Source organism: Mustela nivalis (assembly GCF_964662115.1).
Source record: "Mustela nivalis genome assembly, chromosome: 13".
Taxonomy (NCBI): domain Eukaryota; kingdom Metazoa; phylum Chordata; class Mammalia; order Carnivora; family Mustelidae; genus Mustela; species Mustela nivalis.
The window spans coordinates 86,326,838-86,337,825 of record NC_139032.1 but is presented as its reverse complement, the minus strand read 5'-3'; the positions used below and the strand labels follow the sequence as shown (position 1 = coordinate 86,337,825).

At 52.8% G+C, this 10,988-nt stretch overlaps 1 protein-coding gene across 3 annotated transcripts; it reads right to left on the bottom strand.

Moving 5' to 3' along the window:
* Positions 1-1,918: 1,918 nt before the first annotated feature.
* On the bottom strand, positions 1,919-10,978 carry SWI5 (SWI5 homologous recombination repair protein). Of its 3 annotated transcripts, XM_082695780.1 has the most exons (6): positions 10,756-10,955; positions 10,412-10,460; positions 8,235-8,356; positions 6,450-6,544; positions 3,144-3,216; positions 1,919-2,092 (listed from the first exon to the last, which is right to left on the bottom strand). In XM_082695780.1, exons 1-6 carry the CDS (start codon positions 10,851-10,853, stop codon positions 2,065-2,067), a joined length of 465 nt encoding a protein of 154 aa, XP_082551906.1. In that variant the 5' UTR covers positions 10,854-10,955; the 3' UTR covers positions 1,919-2,064. The 3 variants fall into 3 exon arrangements, 2 of the variants coding, with proteins under 2 accessions (XP_082551906.1, XP_082551907.1); XR_014302011.1 differs by lacking the exons at positions 1,919-2,092; positions 3,144-3,216 and adding an exon at positions 4,545-4,885 and having other exon boundaries at positions 5,091-6,544; positions 10,756-10,944; XM_082695781.1 differs by lacking the exons at positions 1,919-2,092; positions 3,144-3,216 and adding an exon at positions 4,545-4,885 and having other exon boundaries at positions 10,756-10,978.
* Positions 10,979-10,988: the final 10 nt, after the last annotated feature.

Below are 10,988 nucleotides of genomic sequence, written 5' to 3'. Positions count from 1 at the left end.
CCCTTCTTCCACCACAGTGGGGCCCTGGGCTCCTGGCCTTCCTGCCCACACTCCTTCCCCGATGCGTCCCCTTCTGAGCAGAGCTCAAGTGGGGTGCTATTTGGTGACACTGCCTCCCTGAGGGTGGGCTGTCCAGAAATGACCCCTCTCCGTCCCCAGGGATGGCGACAGTGCAGGTTGTGTTGTGTTCGTGCCACAGGGGCTGGATAGTAAATGCTTTTGAGTCAGGATGACACTACATGCGATCAAACCATTGAGGTCTGTGACAGAAGTACCCTCTGCTGCCGCCACAGAGGCGCCCCCTGAGAAAGAGCACTTGTTACTCTCCACATCTCACAGCCAGTGGAGTGGGCTCCTTACAGCCTGTGGCAGGGGTTGGGGTCACTCCAGACTCCTGAGAGGGCTGCTGCCGGAGAGAACCCCACTTCTGTGTGGGGCGCGTTGACGATCTGGTTGTCCTCCGCCAGTGGCTCCGCAGGCTGGGACCTTCCCAGCAAGGCCTTCCTAGGGCTTGCCTCCCCCGCCTTCGGCGCATCTCTGGGCAGATACTGCCCCCTAGAGGCCTCCGCCTGCCATGACACCGGGCAGACCTGACCTCACAAAAGAGGAAAGGATCCAGGTGATGCTTTCCTTTCCAGCATCCTTCTTGGTCTCAGGAGTTCTGGGCGGTGTATTCATTCATTCATTCTCAGCTTGAGAACCTGGGATCGGCCCCAGTGCCATGCGAGGCCTTCCAGAAGAAACGCAACTCAGGATAACCGCTAGAATACAAGGACATAGCCACAAGAGGTCTTGGGACTCAGGGCTTTCTGTATTTTGCAAAGAGGCGAGGGTCCAGGGAAAAATGACCTCTAGTAATATTTGGAACTAGGGTTGAGGATAAGTTTGGAATCAAGCAAAATCACTAGTACGGAGTTAAGAAAAAAGGGAAGGAATAAAGCAAAGCAAAGAAAGGATTAATTCCAGAAAGGTCAGGGTTAACTGGCTGGACTGGGAATGGAGAGTCAGCGGGTGGGAGGTGTAGGGGTTCTGGCACCGGAACCACCCCTTGTGATAGCAGCCTGCTCTAGAGAAAAACATGAGAAAAGAGAAAACACCCAGAATCCTCCCATCTTGAATAAGGGTTATTATTATTATTATTTTAAAAAAGATTCTATTTATTTATTTGACAGTCAGAGATCACAAGCAGGCAGAGAGGCAGGCAGAGAGAGAGAGGAGGAAGCAGACTCCCTGCTGAGCAGAAAGCCTGATGCGGGGCTCGATCCCAGGACCCTGGGATCATGACCCGAGCCAAAGGCAGAGGCTTTAACCTACTGAGCCACCCAGGTGCCCCAGGGTTATTATTATTTTGGAACATTCCCTGTTGTTTTCAATTATGTGACTTCTTTTATTTTTAATTTTTTTGCATAGAGCCTGACACAGGACTCCATTGAAAGACCCTGAGATCATGACCTGAGATGAAGAGTCAGACCCTTAACTGACTGAGCCAGTGAGGTGTCCCTTTTTTTTTTTTTTTTAAAGATTTTATTTATTTATTTGAAAGACGGAGATCACAAGTAGGCAGAGAGGCAGGCAGAGAGAGAGAGAGAGGGGGAAGCAGGCTTCCTGCGGAGCAGGGAGCCCGACGCGGGGCTCGATCCCAGGACCCTGAGATCATGACCCGAGCCAAAGGCAGCAGCCAAAACCACTGAGCCACCCAGGCGCCCCCTTTTTTTTTTTTTTTTTTTTTTAAAGATTTATTTATTTATTTGACAGGCAGAGATCACAAGTAGGCAGAGAGGCAGCCATGGGGGGGAAGCAGGCTCTCCGCTGAACAGAGAGCCGGATGTGGGGCTCGATCCCAGGACCCTGGGATCATAAGCTGAAGGCAGAGGCTTTAACCCACTGAGCCACCCAGGTGCCCCTGAGGTGTCCCTTATTTTTGTTTTTTTAACATTTTATTTAAGTAATCTCCATGTTCCACGGGGCTCAAACACATGAACCCCGAGATCAAGAGTTGCACCCTTTTCCGAGTGAGCCCATCAGGCACCTCCTATGTGTCTTCTTTTAACGTCTTCATTGGAGCTAATGTCTTATTGGATTTTTTTTCAAACTGTAGGAGTTAGATCATGAAATGTGAGTTACAGAAAACAAAAACTGTACCCATCTCCCTGCAAAAAAGGATCAGCCCCAAATGCAGAGCTGGGTTAACACTGTGTCTGGGGGAGGGTCCCATCTGCACAAAGAATCCAAGTAAATAGTCAGCAAATGGTCTCTAATCCCTGTCCAAGGAGACTGAGTGCCCAGTACCCGTCCTGGGTCCACCGAGATCTCTGCCTAAGGGCCTCTGTCAATGTCATTTCTCCTCCTGGAATCCTCACCCATGTACTTGTCTGGCTGATTCCCAGTACATGCATGGCTGTCTCTACCCTGTGACCCTGTGACATTTCCCCAGTGTCCCAAACTGGTGAGGTGCTGTTCACGTGTTCCTGTGACCCACAACAGCCTTTGATCGAACTGCACTGGCGTCATTTCTTAGACCCCTGACTTCTGCTGGCAGGTGAACACTGCATGGCAGAGACCCAGAGGCTGTGGCTCCCAGCTCCTGGCATGGAGAGACACAGTGTGGACAGAGACATGACAAGCCAGCTGTCTGTGTGGAGGAAATGGGGCGAGGTGGGGGGGGGGGGACCTGCAGGTGGGGGCCTCTCCTCCAGGGGCTCCCTCCCTCACCCTGAGCCTGGCTGCTAACTCTCTTGCTCCTCCTACACTGGAAGGTGATGTGGCCCAGGAAGCTGCAAGGGAAAAGTTAGGGGACAGCTGTGTAGGACTTCAGACATGTGAGAGACTCCGAAAACCTGACCCCGTCCCGTACCCATCTCCATTTAGATTAGATCACTAGTTCTCCCTCAGGATCTAGAGGTTGGGATCAGGGTCACATTCAGTAGGCAAATACTAAGTACGTGTGAGGAGCAGGCACGGAAGGTGTCATCGAGATGAATCCGACAGTCTTGTCCTCAGAGGGCCCCCAGGCTGGGAGGAGAGCCCATGAAGGCCTCACAGTGTGGGGCCCAGGTTAGAAGGCCGGAGTCTGGAGCCAGACAGACCGGGGCTCTTGTTCCCGCTTGGGCACTGTGTGACATTGACAAGTTGCTTCCACTCACCGAGCCTCAGTTTCCTCTTCTGCAAAGTGAGGAGGATGATGGGAGCTGTCTGGTGTCAGGTGGTTGTGAAAACCTGTGGACACAATGACGTGAAGGTATAGGAAATGGCAAGAAATGGCCCCAAATGGGAAAGCGCTCTGGCTCTCGTGGTCAGCAAGGAGGGCGTGCATCCGGAACGAGTGTGTGAATGTGTGCCATTTGGATGGGGCCGGGGCATGGGCACGGGCACGGGTCAGGTCAGCCGCTGAGGAGCTCGGACCGGGCACTGGCAGCTAGGCAGGTGGGGCTCAGACGACAGCCAGCCCCCGCCCCATATCCAGGCACTTCCCCTCCTCTCCCAGTCCCGGTGTCCCTGGGTGGGTTTGGGCCCCGTGGCTAGTTCTGGACAACTGTCTGTGAGAGGAGTGGTGGCTGCCGATGGGGGACGGGTTGATTCAGACTTGATGGGTCTCTGCTCCCTGCTGTGGATTCCAGCGGTGAAGCCCTAAAATGCGGCCGGGGTTGGGGTGGGGGGCGGTCCCAGACCTTCATCAGACTTGATCAGTAAACTTTCTTGTGCTCAGCCTCGGAAACGTGGGGTTGTTTGCTGAGGCAGTTAATGCTAACTGCCCGCCGCATATGGTACTACTGTGATTTCTGCTGATAGAGGCCAAGTCAGTGGCTGTGATCACATGGCTCCTAGGTGGGCAGAGCTGGAACCCACACCCAGGTCTGACTCACACGGCCAGTTTTTAGAAACTGTGCTTCCTTCACCTCATGACGGCCTACCCTCAAGCTCTGCTATCACACTGATGATCTCAAGAAGATGTCCAGCAGGGACAACCAGCTGAGCAGCTGGGACAGTCAGAACTCTTGGCGGGTCCAGTGTGAAATCCTGCCATTCTGGATTGCACCGGGCACTTGCAACACTCGTCTTCCTTCTGCCAGTGCTGGTGGATCAGGACAAGCAAGACACAAGGGAGAAGTGACAGCTTGCCCCACCGTGGCAGAGGACTGTAGCCGGGACTGGAACCTTCCTTGTGCAGATGGGACACACAAGGGAAGAATTCCCCCAGCATCACTGCCTCACGCTCAGCTCCTCCCTGCCTGGTCCCCAACCCAGAAAGGCTGTATTGCACACCATAAGCCTCAGAATGAGACTTATGCTTGAATCTCTGCTCTGCCACTTACTGGCTCTGTGACCTTGGGTAAGTCACTTTGCTTCTCTGAGCCTCAGTTTGCTCATCTGTACGGGGGGGATAACAATATTCATTTCTCATGGGATGGACTAAGGCAGTAGAGGGAACGGATGTAAGGTGCTCAGCACCGTGCTTGGTACATGTAAGCTTGGTATGATCCAAGGCAGGCTCTCTTTCTCCTGAGGAAGATTAGGGGGCTACCAGAGGAGAGGGACTCAATGTATAGATTCACACCCAGATTGCTTGTGTGTTTATTTACAAATGGGAGACATACACACACAGATACAACTTGGGGACATTTCAGGAAACTTGGAGCAGGGAATCGCTCTTCGCTGTCCAGCTCTTGTCTGGGCTCCCTCCTGATTCAAACTAAGTTCTTTAGAAAACGGCTTCTGACACTTCCTTGTTGGGAAGCCTGTGGGTACTGGGCTCTCACTGCCTCTCATGTTGAAATCTGCCTGTCTCACTGGGCTGTGGACAAAGGGCTGTGAGCCTTGGCTCAGTCATTCACATCCAGGCCAAATTCTGGATACAGTTCTTTGGTGGTGACACCTCGGATCACGGCTAAAAGGAAAGAAAGAAGCAAGAACGCATGTCGCTTGGAAGGAGTGGAAGGGAGAATGGTCAAAGGCCTGACCTACCCAGGACCCACTCCTGGACCTCCCCACTGTTCCCCTAGTTGGCTGACATATCCTCTTGATACCCCTTCCAGACCCTACCACTGTGGGCTCTGCTTGGTCACCCCAAACTAGACTTACTGAACCCTTACCCCACTTCACAGAGGAGTCAAACAAAGCATCCTGGGACTCCACACAGAGCAGCTACAGCCACCTGCTGAAAAGGCAAATTTATATTTACATCGCATCTGGGGACTGCTGAAAACCCTTACTCCTTAGTCTGGCCGATGGGTCATGCCCTGGCCATTTGGTGGTGCCATTCCTCCTGCTCCCTCAAAGACCCTTTCTTCCTCCCAGGGGAAGGGGTCTCCTGAGAGGCCTATCCTGACCACCTTAGCTCTTCCCTACCCACCACCCTGTTCAAACCTCAATATTCTTCTCCATCTCTGGCCTTTGTTTCCCTCATAACACTTAACACATTTTATAATTCCTCTGTTTGTGTTCCTTCACTTACTGACCTTTCCCCACTCCTCCCCCAATACCAAAACCTAAGTCAAATGAGAACGGGGTCCTTTAAGTGTCTGGTTCACTAGGGTGCCCCACACCCTGCAGAGCAGTGCAGAGCTCTGGTGCTCAGTAAATGTCACCTCAGAGGAGCGGCTGCTCTGTCCTCTCCAGGTCCCAGGCCGAGAAAGACGGGTCTCAAGCTAGGTTCCATCTCCCAAGAGCTGACGCGCTTAACCACCAGGCTACAGTGCCCTCACCTCCCTTTCTCCTTGGGGCCTGATCATCCTCCTTTCTCCATCTGCATTTCCCTCCTCCTGTTGGGTCCCCTTTCCTTCCTTAGGACCCAGTCCCCACTGCAACAGAGAAGTCCTCCCCGACACAGACTCCCAGATGCTGAGGGGCAATTCTACAGGAAGTGCTAAACTCCCGCAGCGACCAGGCAGATGTCCCAGCCCTGCACCCTGTCCCACACAGTCACTGGCTGCTGAACGCTGGAGTGCCCACTGACCCCAGCCAGGTGACCGGACTGAGGCCATCCATGCCTTCACTTCCTCCAAACTGGACTGTCCTAACCAACCCAGGCACACAGGTGTCTGTGCCTTGGCCGAGCCCTCTGGATAGTCAGACTGTGTTCAAGGAAGAACAAAATACTTCTTGAAGTCACAGAGTCCCCTTCTGTGATCTTTTGCCTCTGGAGCAAGTCAGCCACTTAAGGCTGAGTAGGCCCCAGAAGACCAGGAACCACAGCCCTCAATCTAGCAGGTAGGCAAGTTCATGTTCAAACCTGCCTGGGGCACTGAAGCGGGCTCTACACTTGAGGGAAGAGATCTCAGGGACTCCTGCAAGAGCTGTACAGCTGCATTGGGGCATTCAGGGAGGGGACCAGCTGAGGAGGATAGGAAGGCTGGCAAGTTAGAGGGCCCAGGGGCAAAATCCAGACATCCCGGGGAATGCAGACTCCTTCCCTCCGAGCCTTGGTGCTCCTCTGGGGCCCTGTTGCTCACCTAGTTTGCCTAGCAGCATCTGGCCTACATCCTTGATGTCATTATACTCGTGGAGCTGGGAGATGTGGTCCTCCAGTTCATCCACACTGTAGCCTCTGGGGTGAGGGGTAGAGAGAGAGAGAGAGACTATCTTTAAGAAAGCTGAGGAGAGGGGCTCTCGGGTGGCTCAGTGGGTTAAGCCTCTGCCTTCGGCTCAGGTCATGATCTCAAGGTCTTGATAATCCAGCCCCGCATCAGGCTCTCTGCTCAGTGGGGAGCCGCTTCCCCCTCTGCCTGCCTCTCTGCCTACTTGTGTTCTGTGTCAAATAAATACATAAAATCTTAAAAAAAAAAAAAAAGGAAAGAACGCTGAGGAGAGGGACACCTGGATGGCTCAGTTGGTTAAGCGTCTGCCTTTAGCTCGGGTCATGATCCCAGGGTCCTGGGATCGAGTCCTGCGTCAGGCTTCCTGCTCAGCGAGGAGCCTGCCTCTCCCTCTCTCTGCCACTGTCCCCACTTGTGTTCTCTTTCTCTCTCTGACAGATAAGTAAATAAATCTTTATTAAATTAAATAAAAAGAAAAGAAAGCTAAGGAGGATCCAAGGTTCAGAGAGTAACAAGGCATCTATTTAAAGATTTTATTTATTATTCATCAGAGAGAGAGTGAGCGAGCACACAAGCAGGGCAGCAGCAGGCAGAGAGGGAAGCAGACTCCCCACTGAGCAAGGAGCTGGCACAGGACTTGATTCCAGGAACCTGAGATCAGGACCTGAGCTGAAGGCAGATGCTTAACTGACTGAGCCACCAGCTGTCCCACAAGGCATCTATTGAACTAATATTCACGGGATGTCTGGGTGGCTCAGTTGGGTAAATGTTTGCCTTTGGCCCAGGTCCTGATCTCATGATCCTGGAATCTGTGCTCAGCCTCTGTGCTCAGTGGAGAGTCTGCTTCTCCCTCTGCCTGCCACTCCCCCTGCTTGTACTCTCTCTCTCTGGCAAATAAATAAGATCTTAAAAAATACACACACACACACACACACACACACACACACAAGGGGCGCCTGGGTGGCTCAGTGGATTAAGCCTCTGCCTTCGGCTCCGGTCATGATCTCGGGGTCCTGGGATCAAGCCCCACATCAGGCTCTCTGCTTTCCCCCTCTCTCTCTGCCTACTTGTGATCTCTGTCATGTAAGTAAAGAAAAATCTTAAAAAAACAAAAAACCACAAATGTTCACTAAGGACCTACTATGGACAAGACAGACCCTACCCTCAGTAGGCAAATCTCCCTGTGCCCTGGGGGAACAGTTCCCAGCCACACTGGTGCTATGAGACCCTGGCCATCACAGGGGGATTCACAGATGGGCACATGGGCGGCTAGTCAGATCCCCTCCTGCGTGAAATGCACATTCAAAGACTGCTCAGTCTGTGCCACATGGCTGGAGCGAGAGCCGTGAGAAAGTCCAGGAGCTGGGGAAGAGCCAGCTTCCCCCAAGCCCTGGAGAGCCCACCTGTAGAGAGAGAATGGAGGTGGTGTGCAGACAGAAGCAGAGGCAGAGAAGGATCAGAAGCAGAGACAGAGATGGATTGAGAGGACGATAACCTCTGTTCCGGACAGCTTTCCATTCCCTTGTTCCTGCTCCTCCTGGGTCTGACCACCCCCTACCCGAGAGAGGCTGCTGAGATACATTGAATCCCTCCACAGGACACAGTCCTGGTTTTACACTAAGCTAGTGTGGCTGGGTTTCAGTTACCGGGCATGGGGTTAAAAGTTATCTTAAGCATGCTGAGGAACCCAAAGAGACTTACTCAGATATTAACTGAACGATCTCCTGGTCCAGCAGGTCCCTCTTTTGCTCCAGTTTCTGAATGTCAAGGTGCAGAGACTCCTCATCGGCCCCATCAGCCTGGCCAGACTTGGGGGATGGCCGCTGAGTGGCACACAAAGTCATTAGCCAGAGTGACCCATTATCCACAATTCAGAACCTACACATTGTTTTCAACAACCACTGCCCCACCTTCTGCTTGGTGACCAATACCCACAGTAAGATTACACTGCCCTGCTGCCCTTGGAATTAGATGTAGCCCTCCAAGTTCTGGCAAGTAGAAGTTAATCAGAAATTATGTATGCAACATCTGAGAATTGTCCTTCCAGCGAGAGGGTACGCCTTTCTCTGGCCTGTCTTCCTCCTCCCTGCTGGCTGGAATGTGGATGTAATCAAAGAGCTGAACAATGTTTTGGGCCATAGGTAGAACCATGTTGAAGGTGCAGTGGAACAAGACAGAGGCCTGGGTTTAGGCCAGCATTATTTGGGGTTTTCTTTCAATCCTAGCCACACCTAGTCCTAATTAAAGGGCCCATCCTGGCCCCAAATCAGACCTCAGATGCTCAAGTCTGTGATGTCATTGGGCTTATAATTCCATTGGGTAACAATCCCCTTCCCTGGGGCTGCAGTTCATCTTTGCCCTCTCTGCCCCTAAATAATTATGTTTTTCATCCAGATATCTCATTTAAAGCTCTACTCACACTTCATCAGGAAGGCCTTCGCAGACCACCCAGCCTAAAATGGTCACTCCTCAGTGGCTCACTATTCTTTTGTCCTGATATTTTCTAACACCCATCACCACTTGACATATACATTTCATTAATAATATTCTGTTCATTGTCAGCCTTATGCCCCTGGAGTGTAAATGCCACGAGGGCAGGGACAGAATTTTGTTCACTGTGTCCCCACTGGGCCTGGCACATAGTAGACACTCAATAAAACGTGTCAGGGACGCCTGGGTGGCTCAGTTGGTTAAGTATCTGCCTTTGGCTCAGGTCATGATCCCAGGGTCCTGGGACTGAGTCCTGATTCGGGCTCCCTGCTCGGCAGGGAGCCTGCTTCTCCCTCTCCCACTGCCTGCCACTCTGCCTGCTTGTGCTCTCTCTCTCTGATAAATAAATAAATAAAATCTTAAAAAAAAACCCCGAAAGCGGGGGCGCCTGGGTGGCTCAGTGGGTTAAAGCCTCTGCCTTCGGCTCAGGTCGTGATCCCAGGGTCCTGGGATTGAGTCCCGATTCAGGCTCTCTGCTCTGCGGGGAGTCTGCTTCCTTCTCTCTCTCCGCCTGCCTCTCTGACTACTTGCGATCTCAGTCTGTCAAATAAATAAATAAAATCTTAAAAAAAAAACCCACCAAAAACGTGTCAGATGAATGGGTGAATGACAAATAATTAATCAACTAACGACAAGCCTGAAAAAGTGCTTTTCAGGTGAAGTACAGTGTGCCAAGGGAGTGTCTCAGCAACTGGAATGAGTCAGAAGTGGGGGTGAGGCTTTCCTGGGGGACCTCTACTCTAAAGGATGAGCAGGCACCACCTTGCTAAAGAGCTGGAAGGAAGAGTATTCCAGAAAGGGACAGTATAACCAAATGGCAAAGGCAGGAGAGAGCACGTGCCTCTGAGGGAATGAGAGTGGTTTCTGTGTGGGGTGGGACAGGTGAGGGAGGGGATCCTGGTCTTTTCAAAACCAACCACTTGGGGGCACCTGGGTGGCTCAGTGGGTTAAGGCCTCTGCCTTAGGCTCGGGTCATGATCCCAGGGTCCTGGGATGGAGCCCCACATTGGGCTCTCTGCTCAGCGGGGAGCCGGCTTCCTCCTCTCTCTCTGCCTGCCTCTCTGCCTACTTGTGATCTGTCAAATAAGTAAATAAAAACCTTAAAAAAAAAAAAAAACCCAACCACTTGTGGTGCTGTCAGCAAGGAGGAGAGACAGAGCCCATTGGGAGAGCCTGGGGTACCACCAGAAAATGCCAGGACAGGGCTTCTTCTTTGAAGCTTGGTGGCAGGGAGGATGAGAAGGGGAAGGACTGAGAAATGACCTGGAGTTTCTCAGCAGAACAAGGTCTGCTGGGGGAAGGTTTGAAGAGGGCTGGGGTGGGTCAGCTACTGTTGGGGATAGAGGCGGGGCTGGGATGAGAAGGGAGGGGTGCATAGACATACTCACAGGGGATCGGAAGGTCCCGCGGCAACTTTTGGAAAGTCCTGGCTGAGTCCTGGAGAGGAATCCGAGGGGAAAATGCCGATTGAGCCTAGAGTCGGCTCTGGGTGGAAAGGGGTGTGTGGGTGGTGTGGGAGGTTAGGAGTTGGGAAAGGGGTTAGTTATGGTCCGTTATCAGGGTAGGGATCCTCAAGGAAGGGGAGACTCTGAGAGGGGGAGTGTGTGGAGGACTAGATGGGGGTTTCCGGAAGTGATCTCTGGGATGGGAGAGTCTAGGGCAGGGCCATGGGGAGTCCGGAAGGGGACTATGAAGGGATGCCCTTTCGCCCTGCCCTCCGCTCCTTGCCCACCTCCGGAGCCCTGGTGTCCGAGGCCCCCGTCTCGGAGGAGGATGTAGTGCAGGAGGGTCCAGGGCGAGGGCGGAAGAGCAGCCCCTCAGGCCCGCCATGTACTTAGAATCTTATGACGGAGGCCGGGAACGGTCAGATGGGGAGACGTGCGCGCGCAACCTGCCACCTCAAGCCCCGCCCCTCCCTCGAGGTGGGCGGAGACAGCGGCTGCGCACGCAGCTTTTATTGTGACT

Excerpts from the sequence above, each read along its gene's own strand:
- SWI5 (XM_082695780.1), bottom strand. The coding sequence starts at position 10,853 with ATGGCGGGCCTGAGGGGCTGCTCTTCCGCCCTCGCCCTGGACCCTCCT. Across the intron at positions 10,461-10,755 it reads CGGACACCAGGGCTCCGGAG|GACTCAGCCAGGACTTTCCA; the intron begins GTGGGCAAGGAG and ends ATTCCTCTCCAG. Across the intron at positions 8,357-10,411 it reads GCGGGACCTTCCGATCCCCT|CGGCCATCCCCCAAGTCTGG; the intron begins GTGAGTATGTCT and ends TGTGCCACTCAG.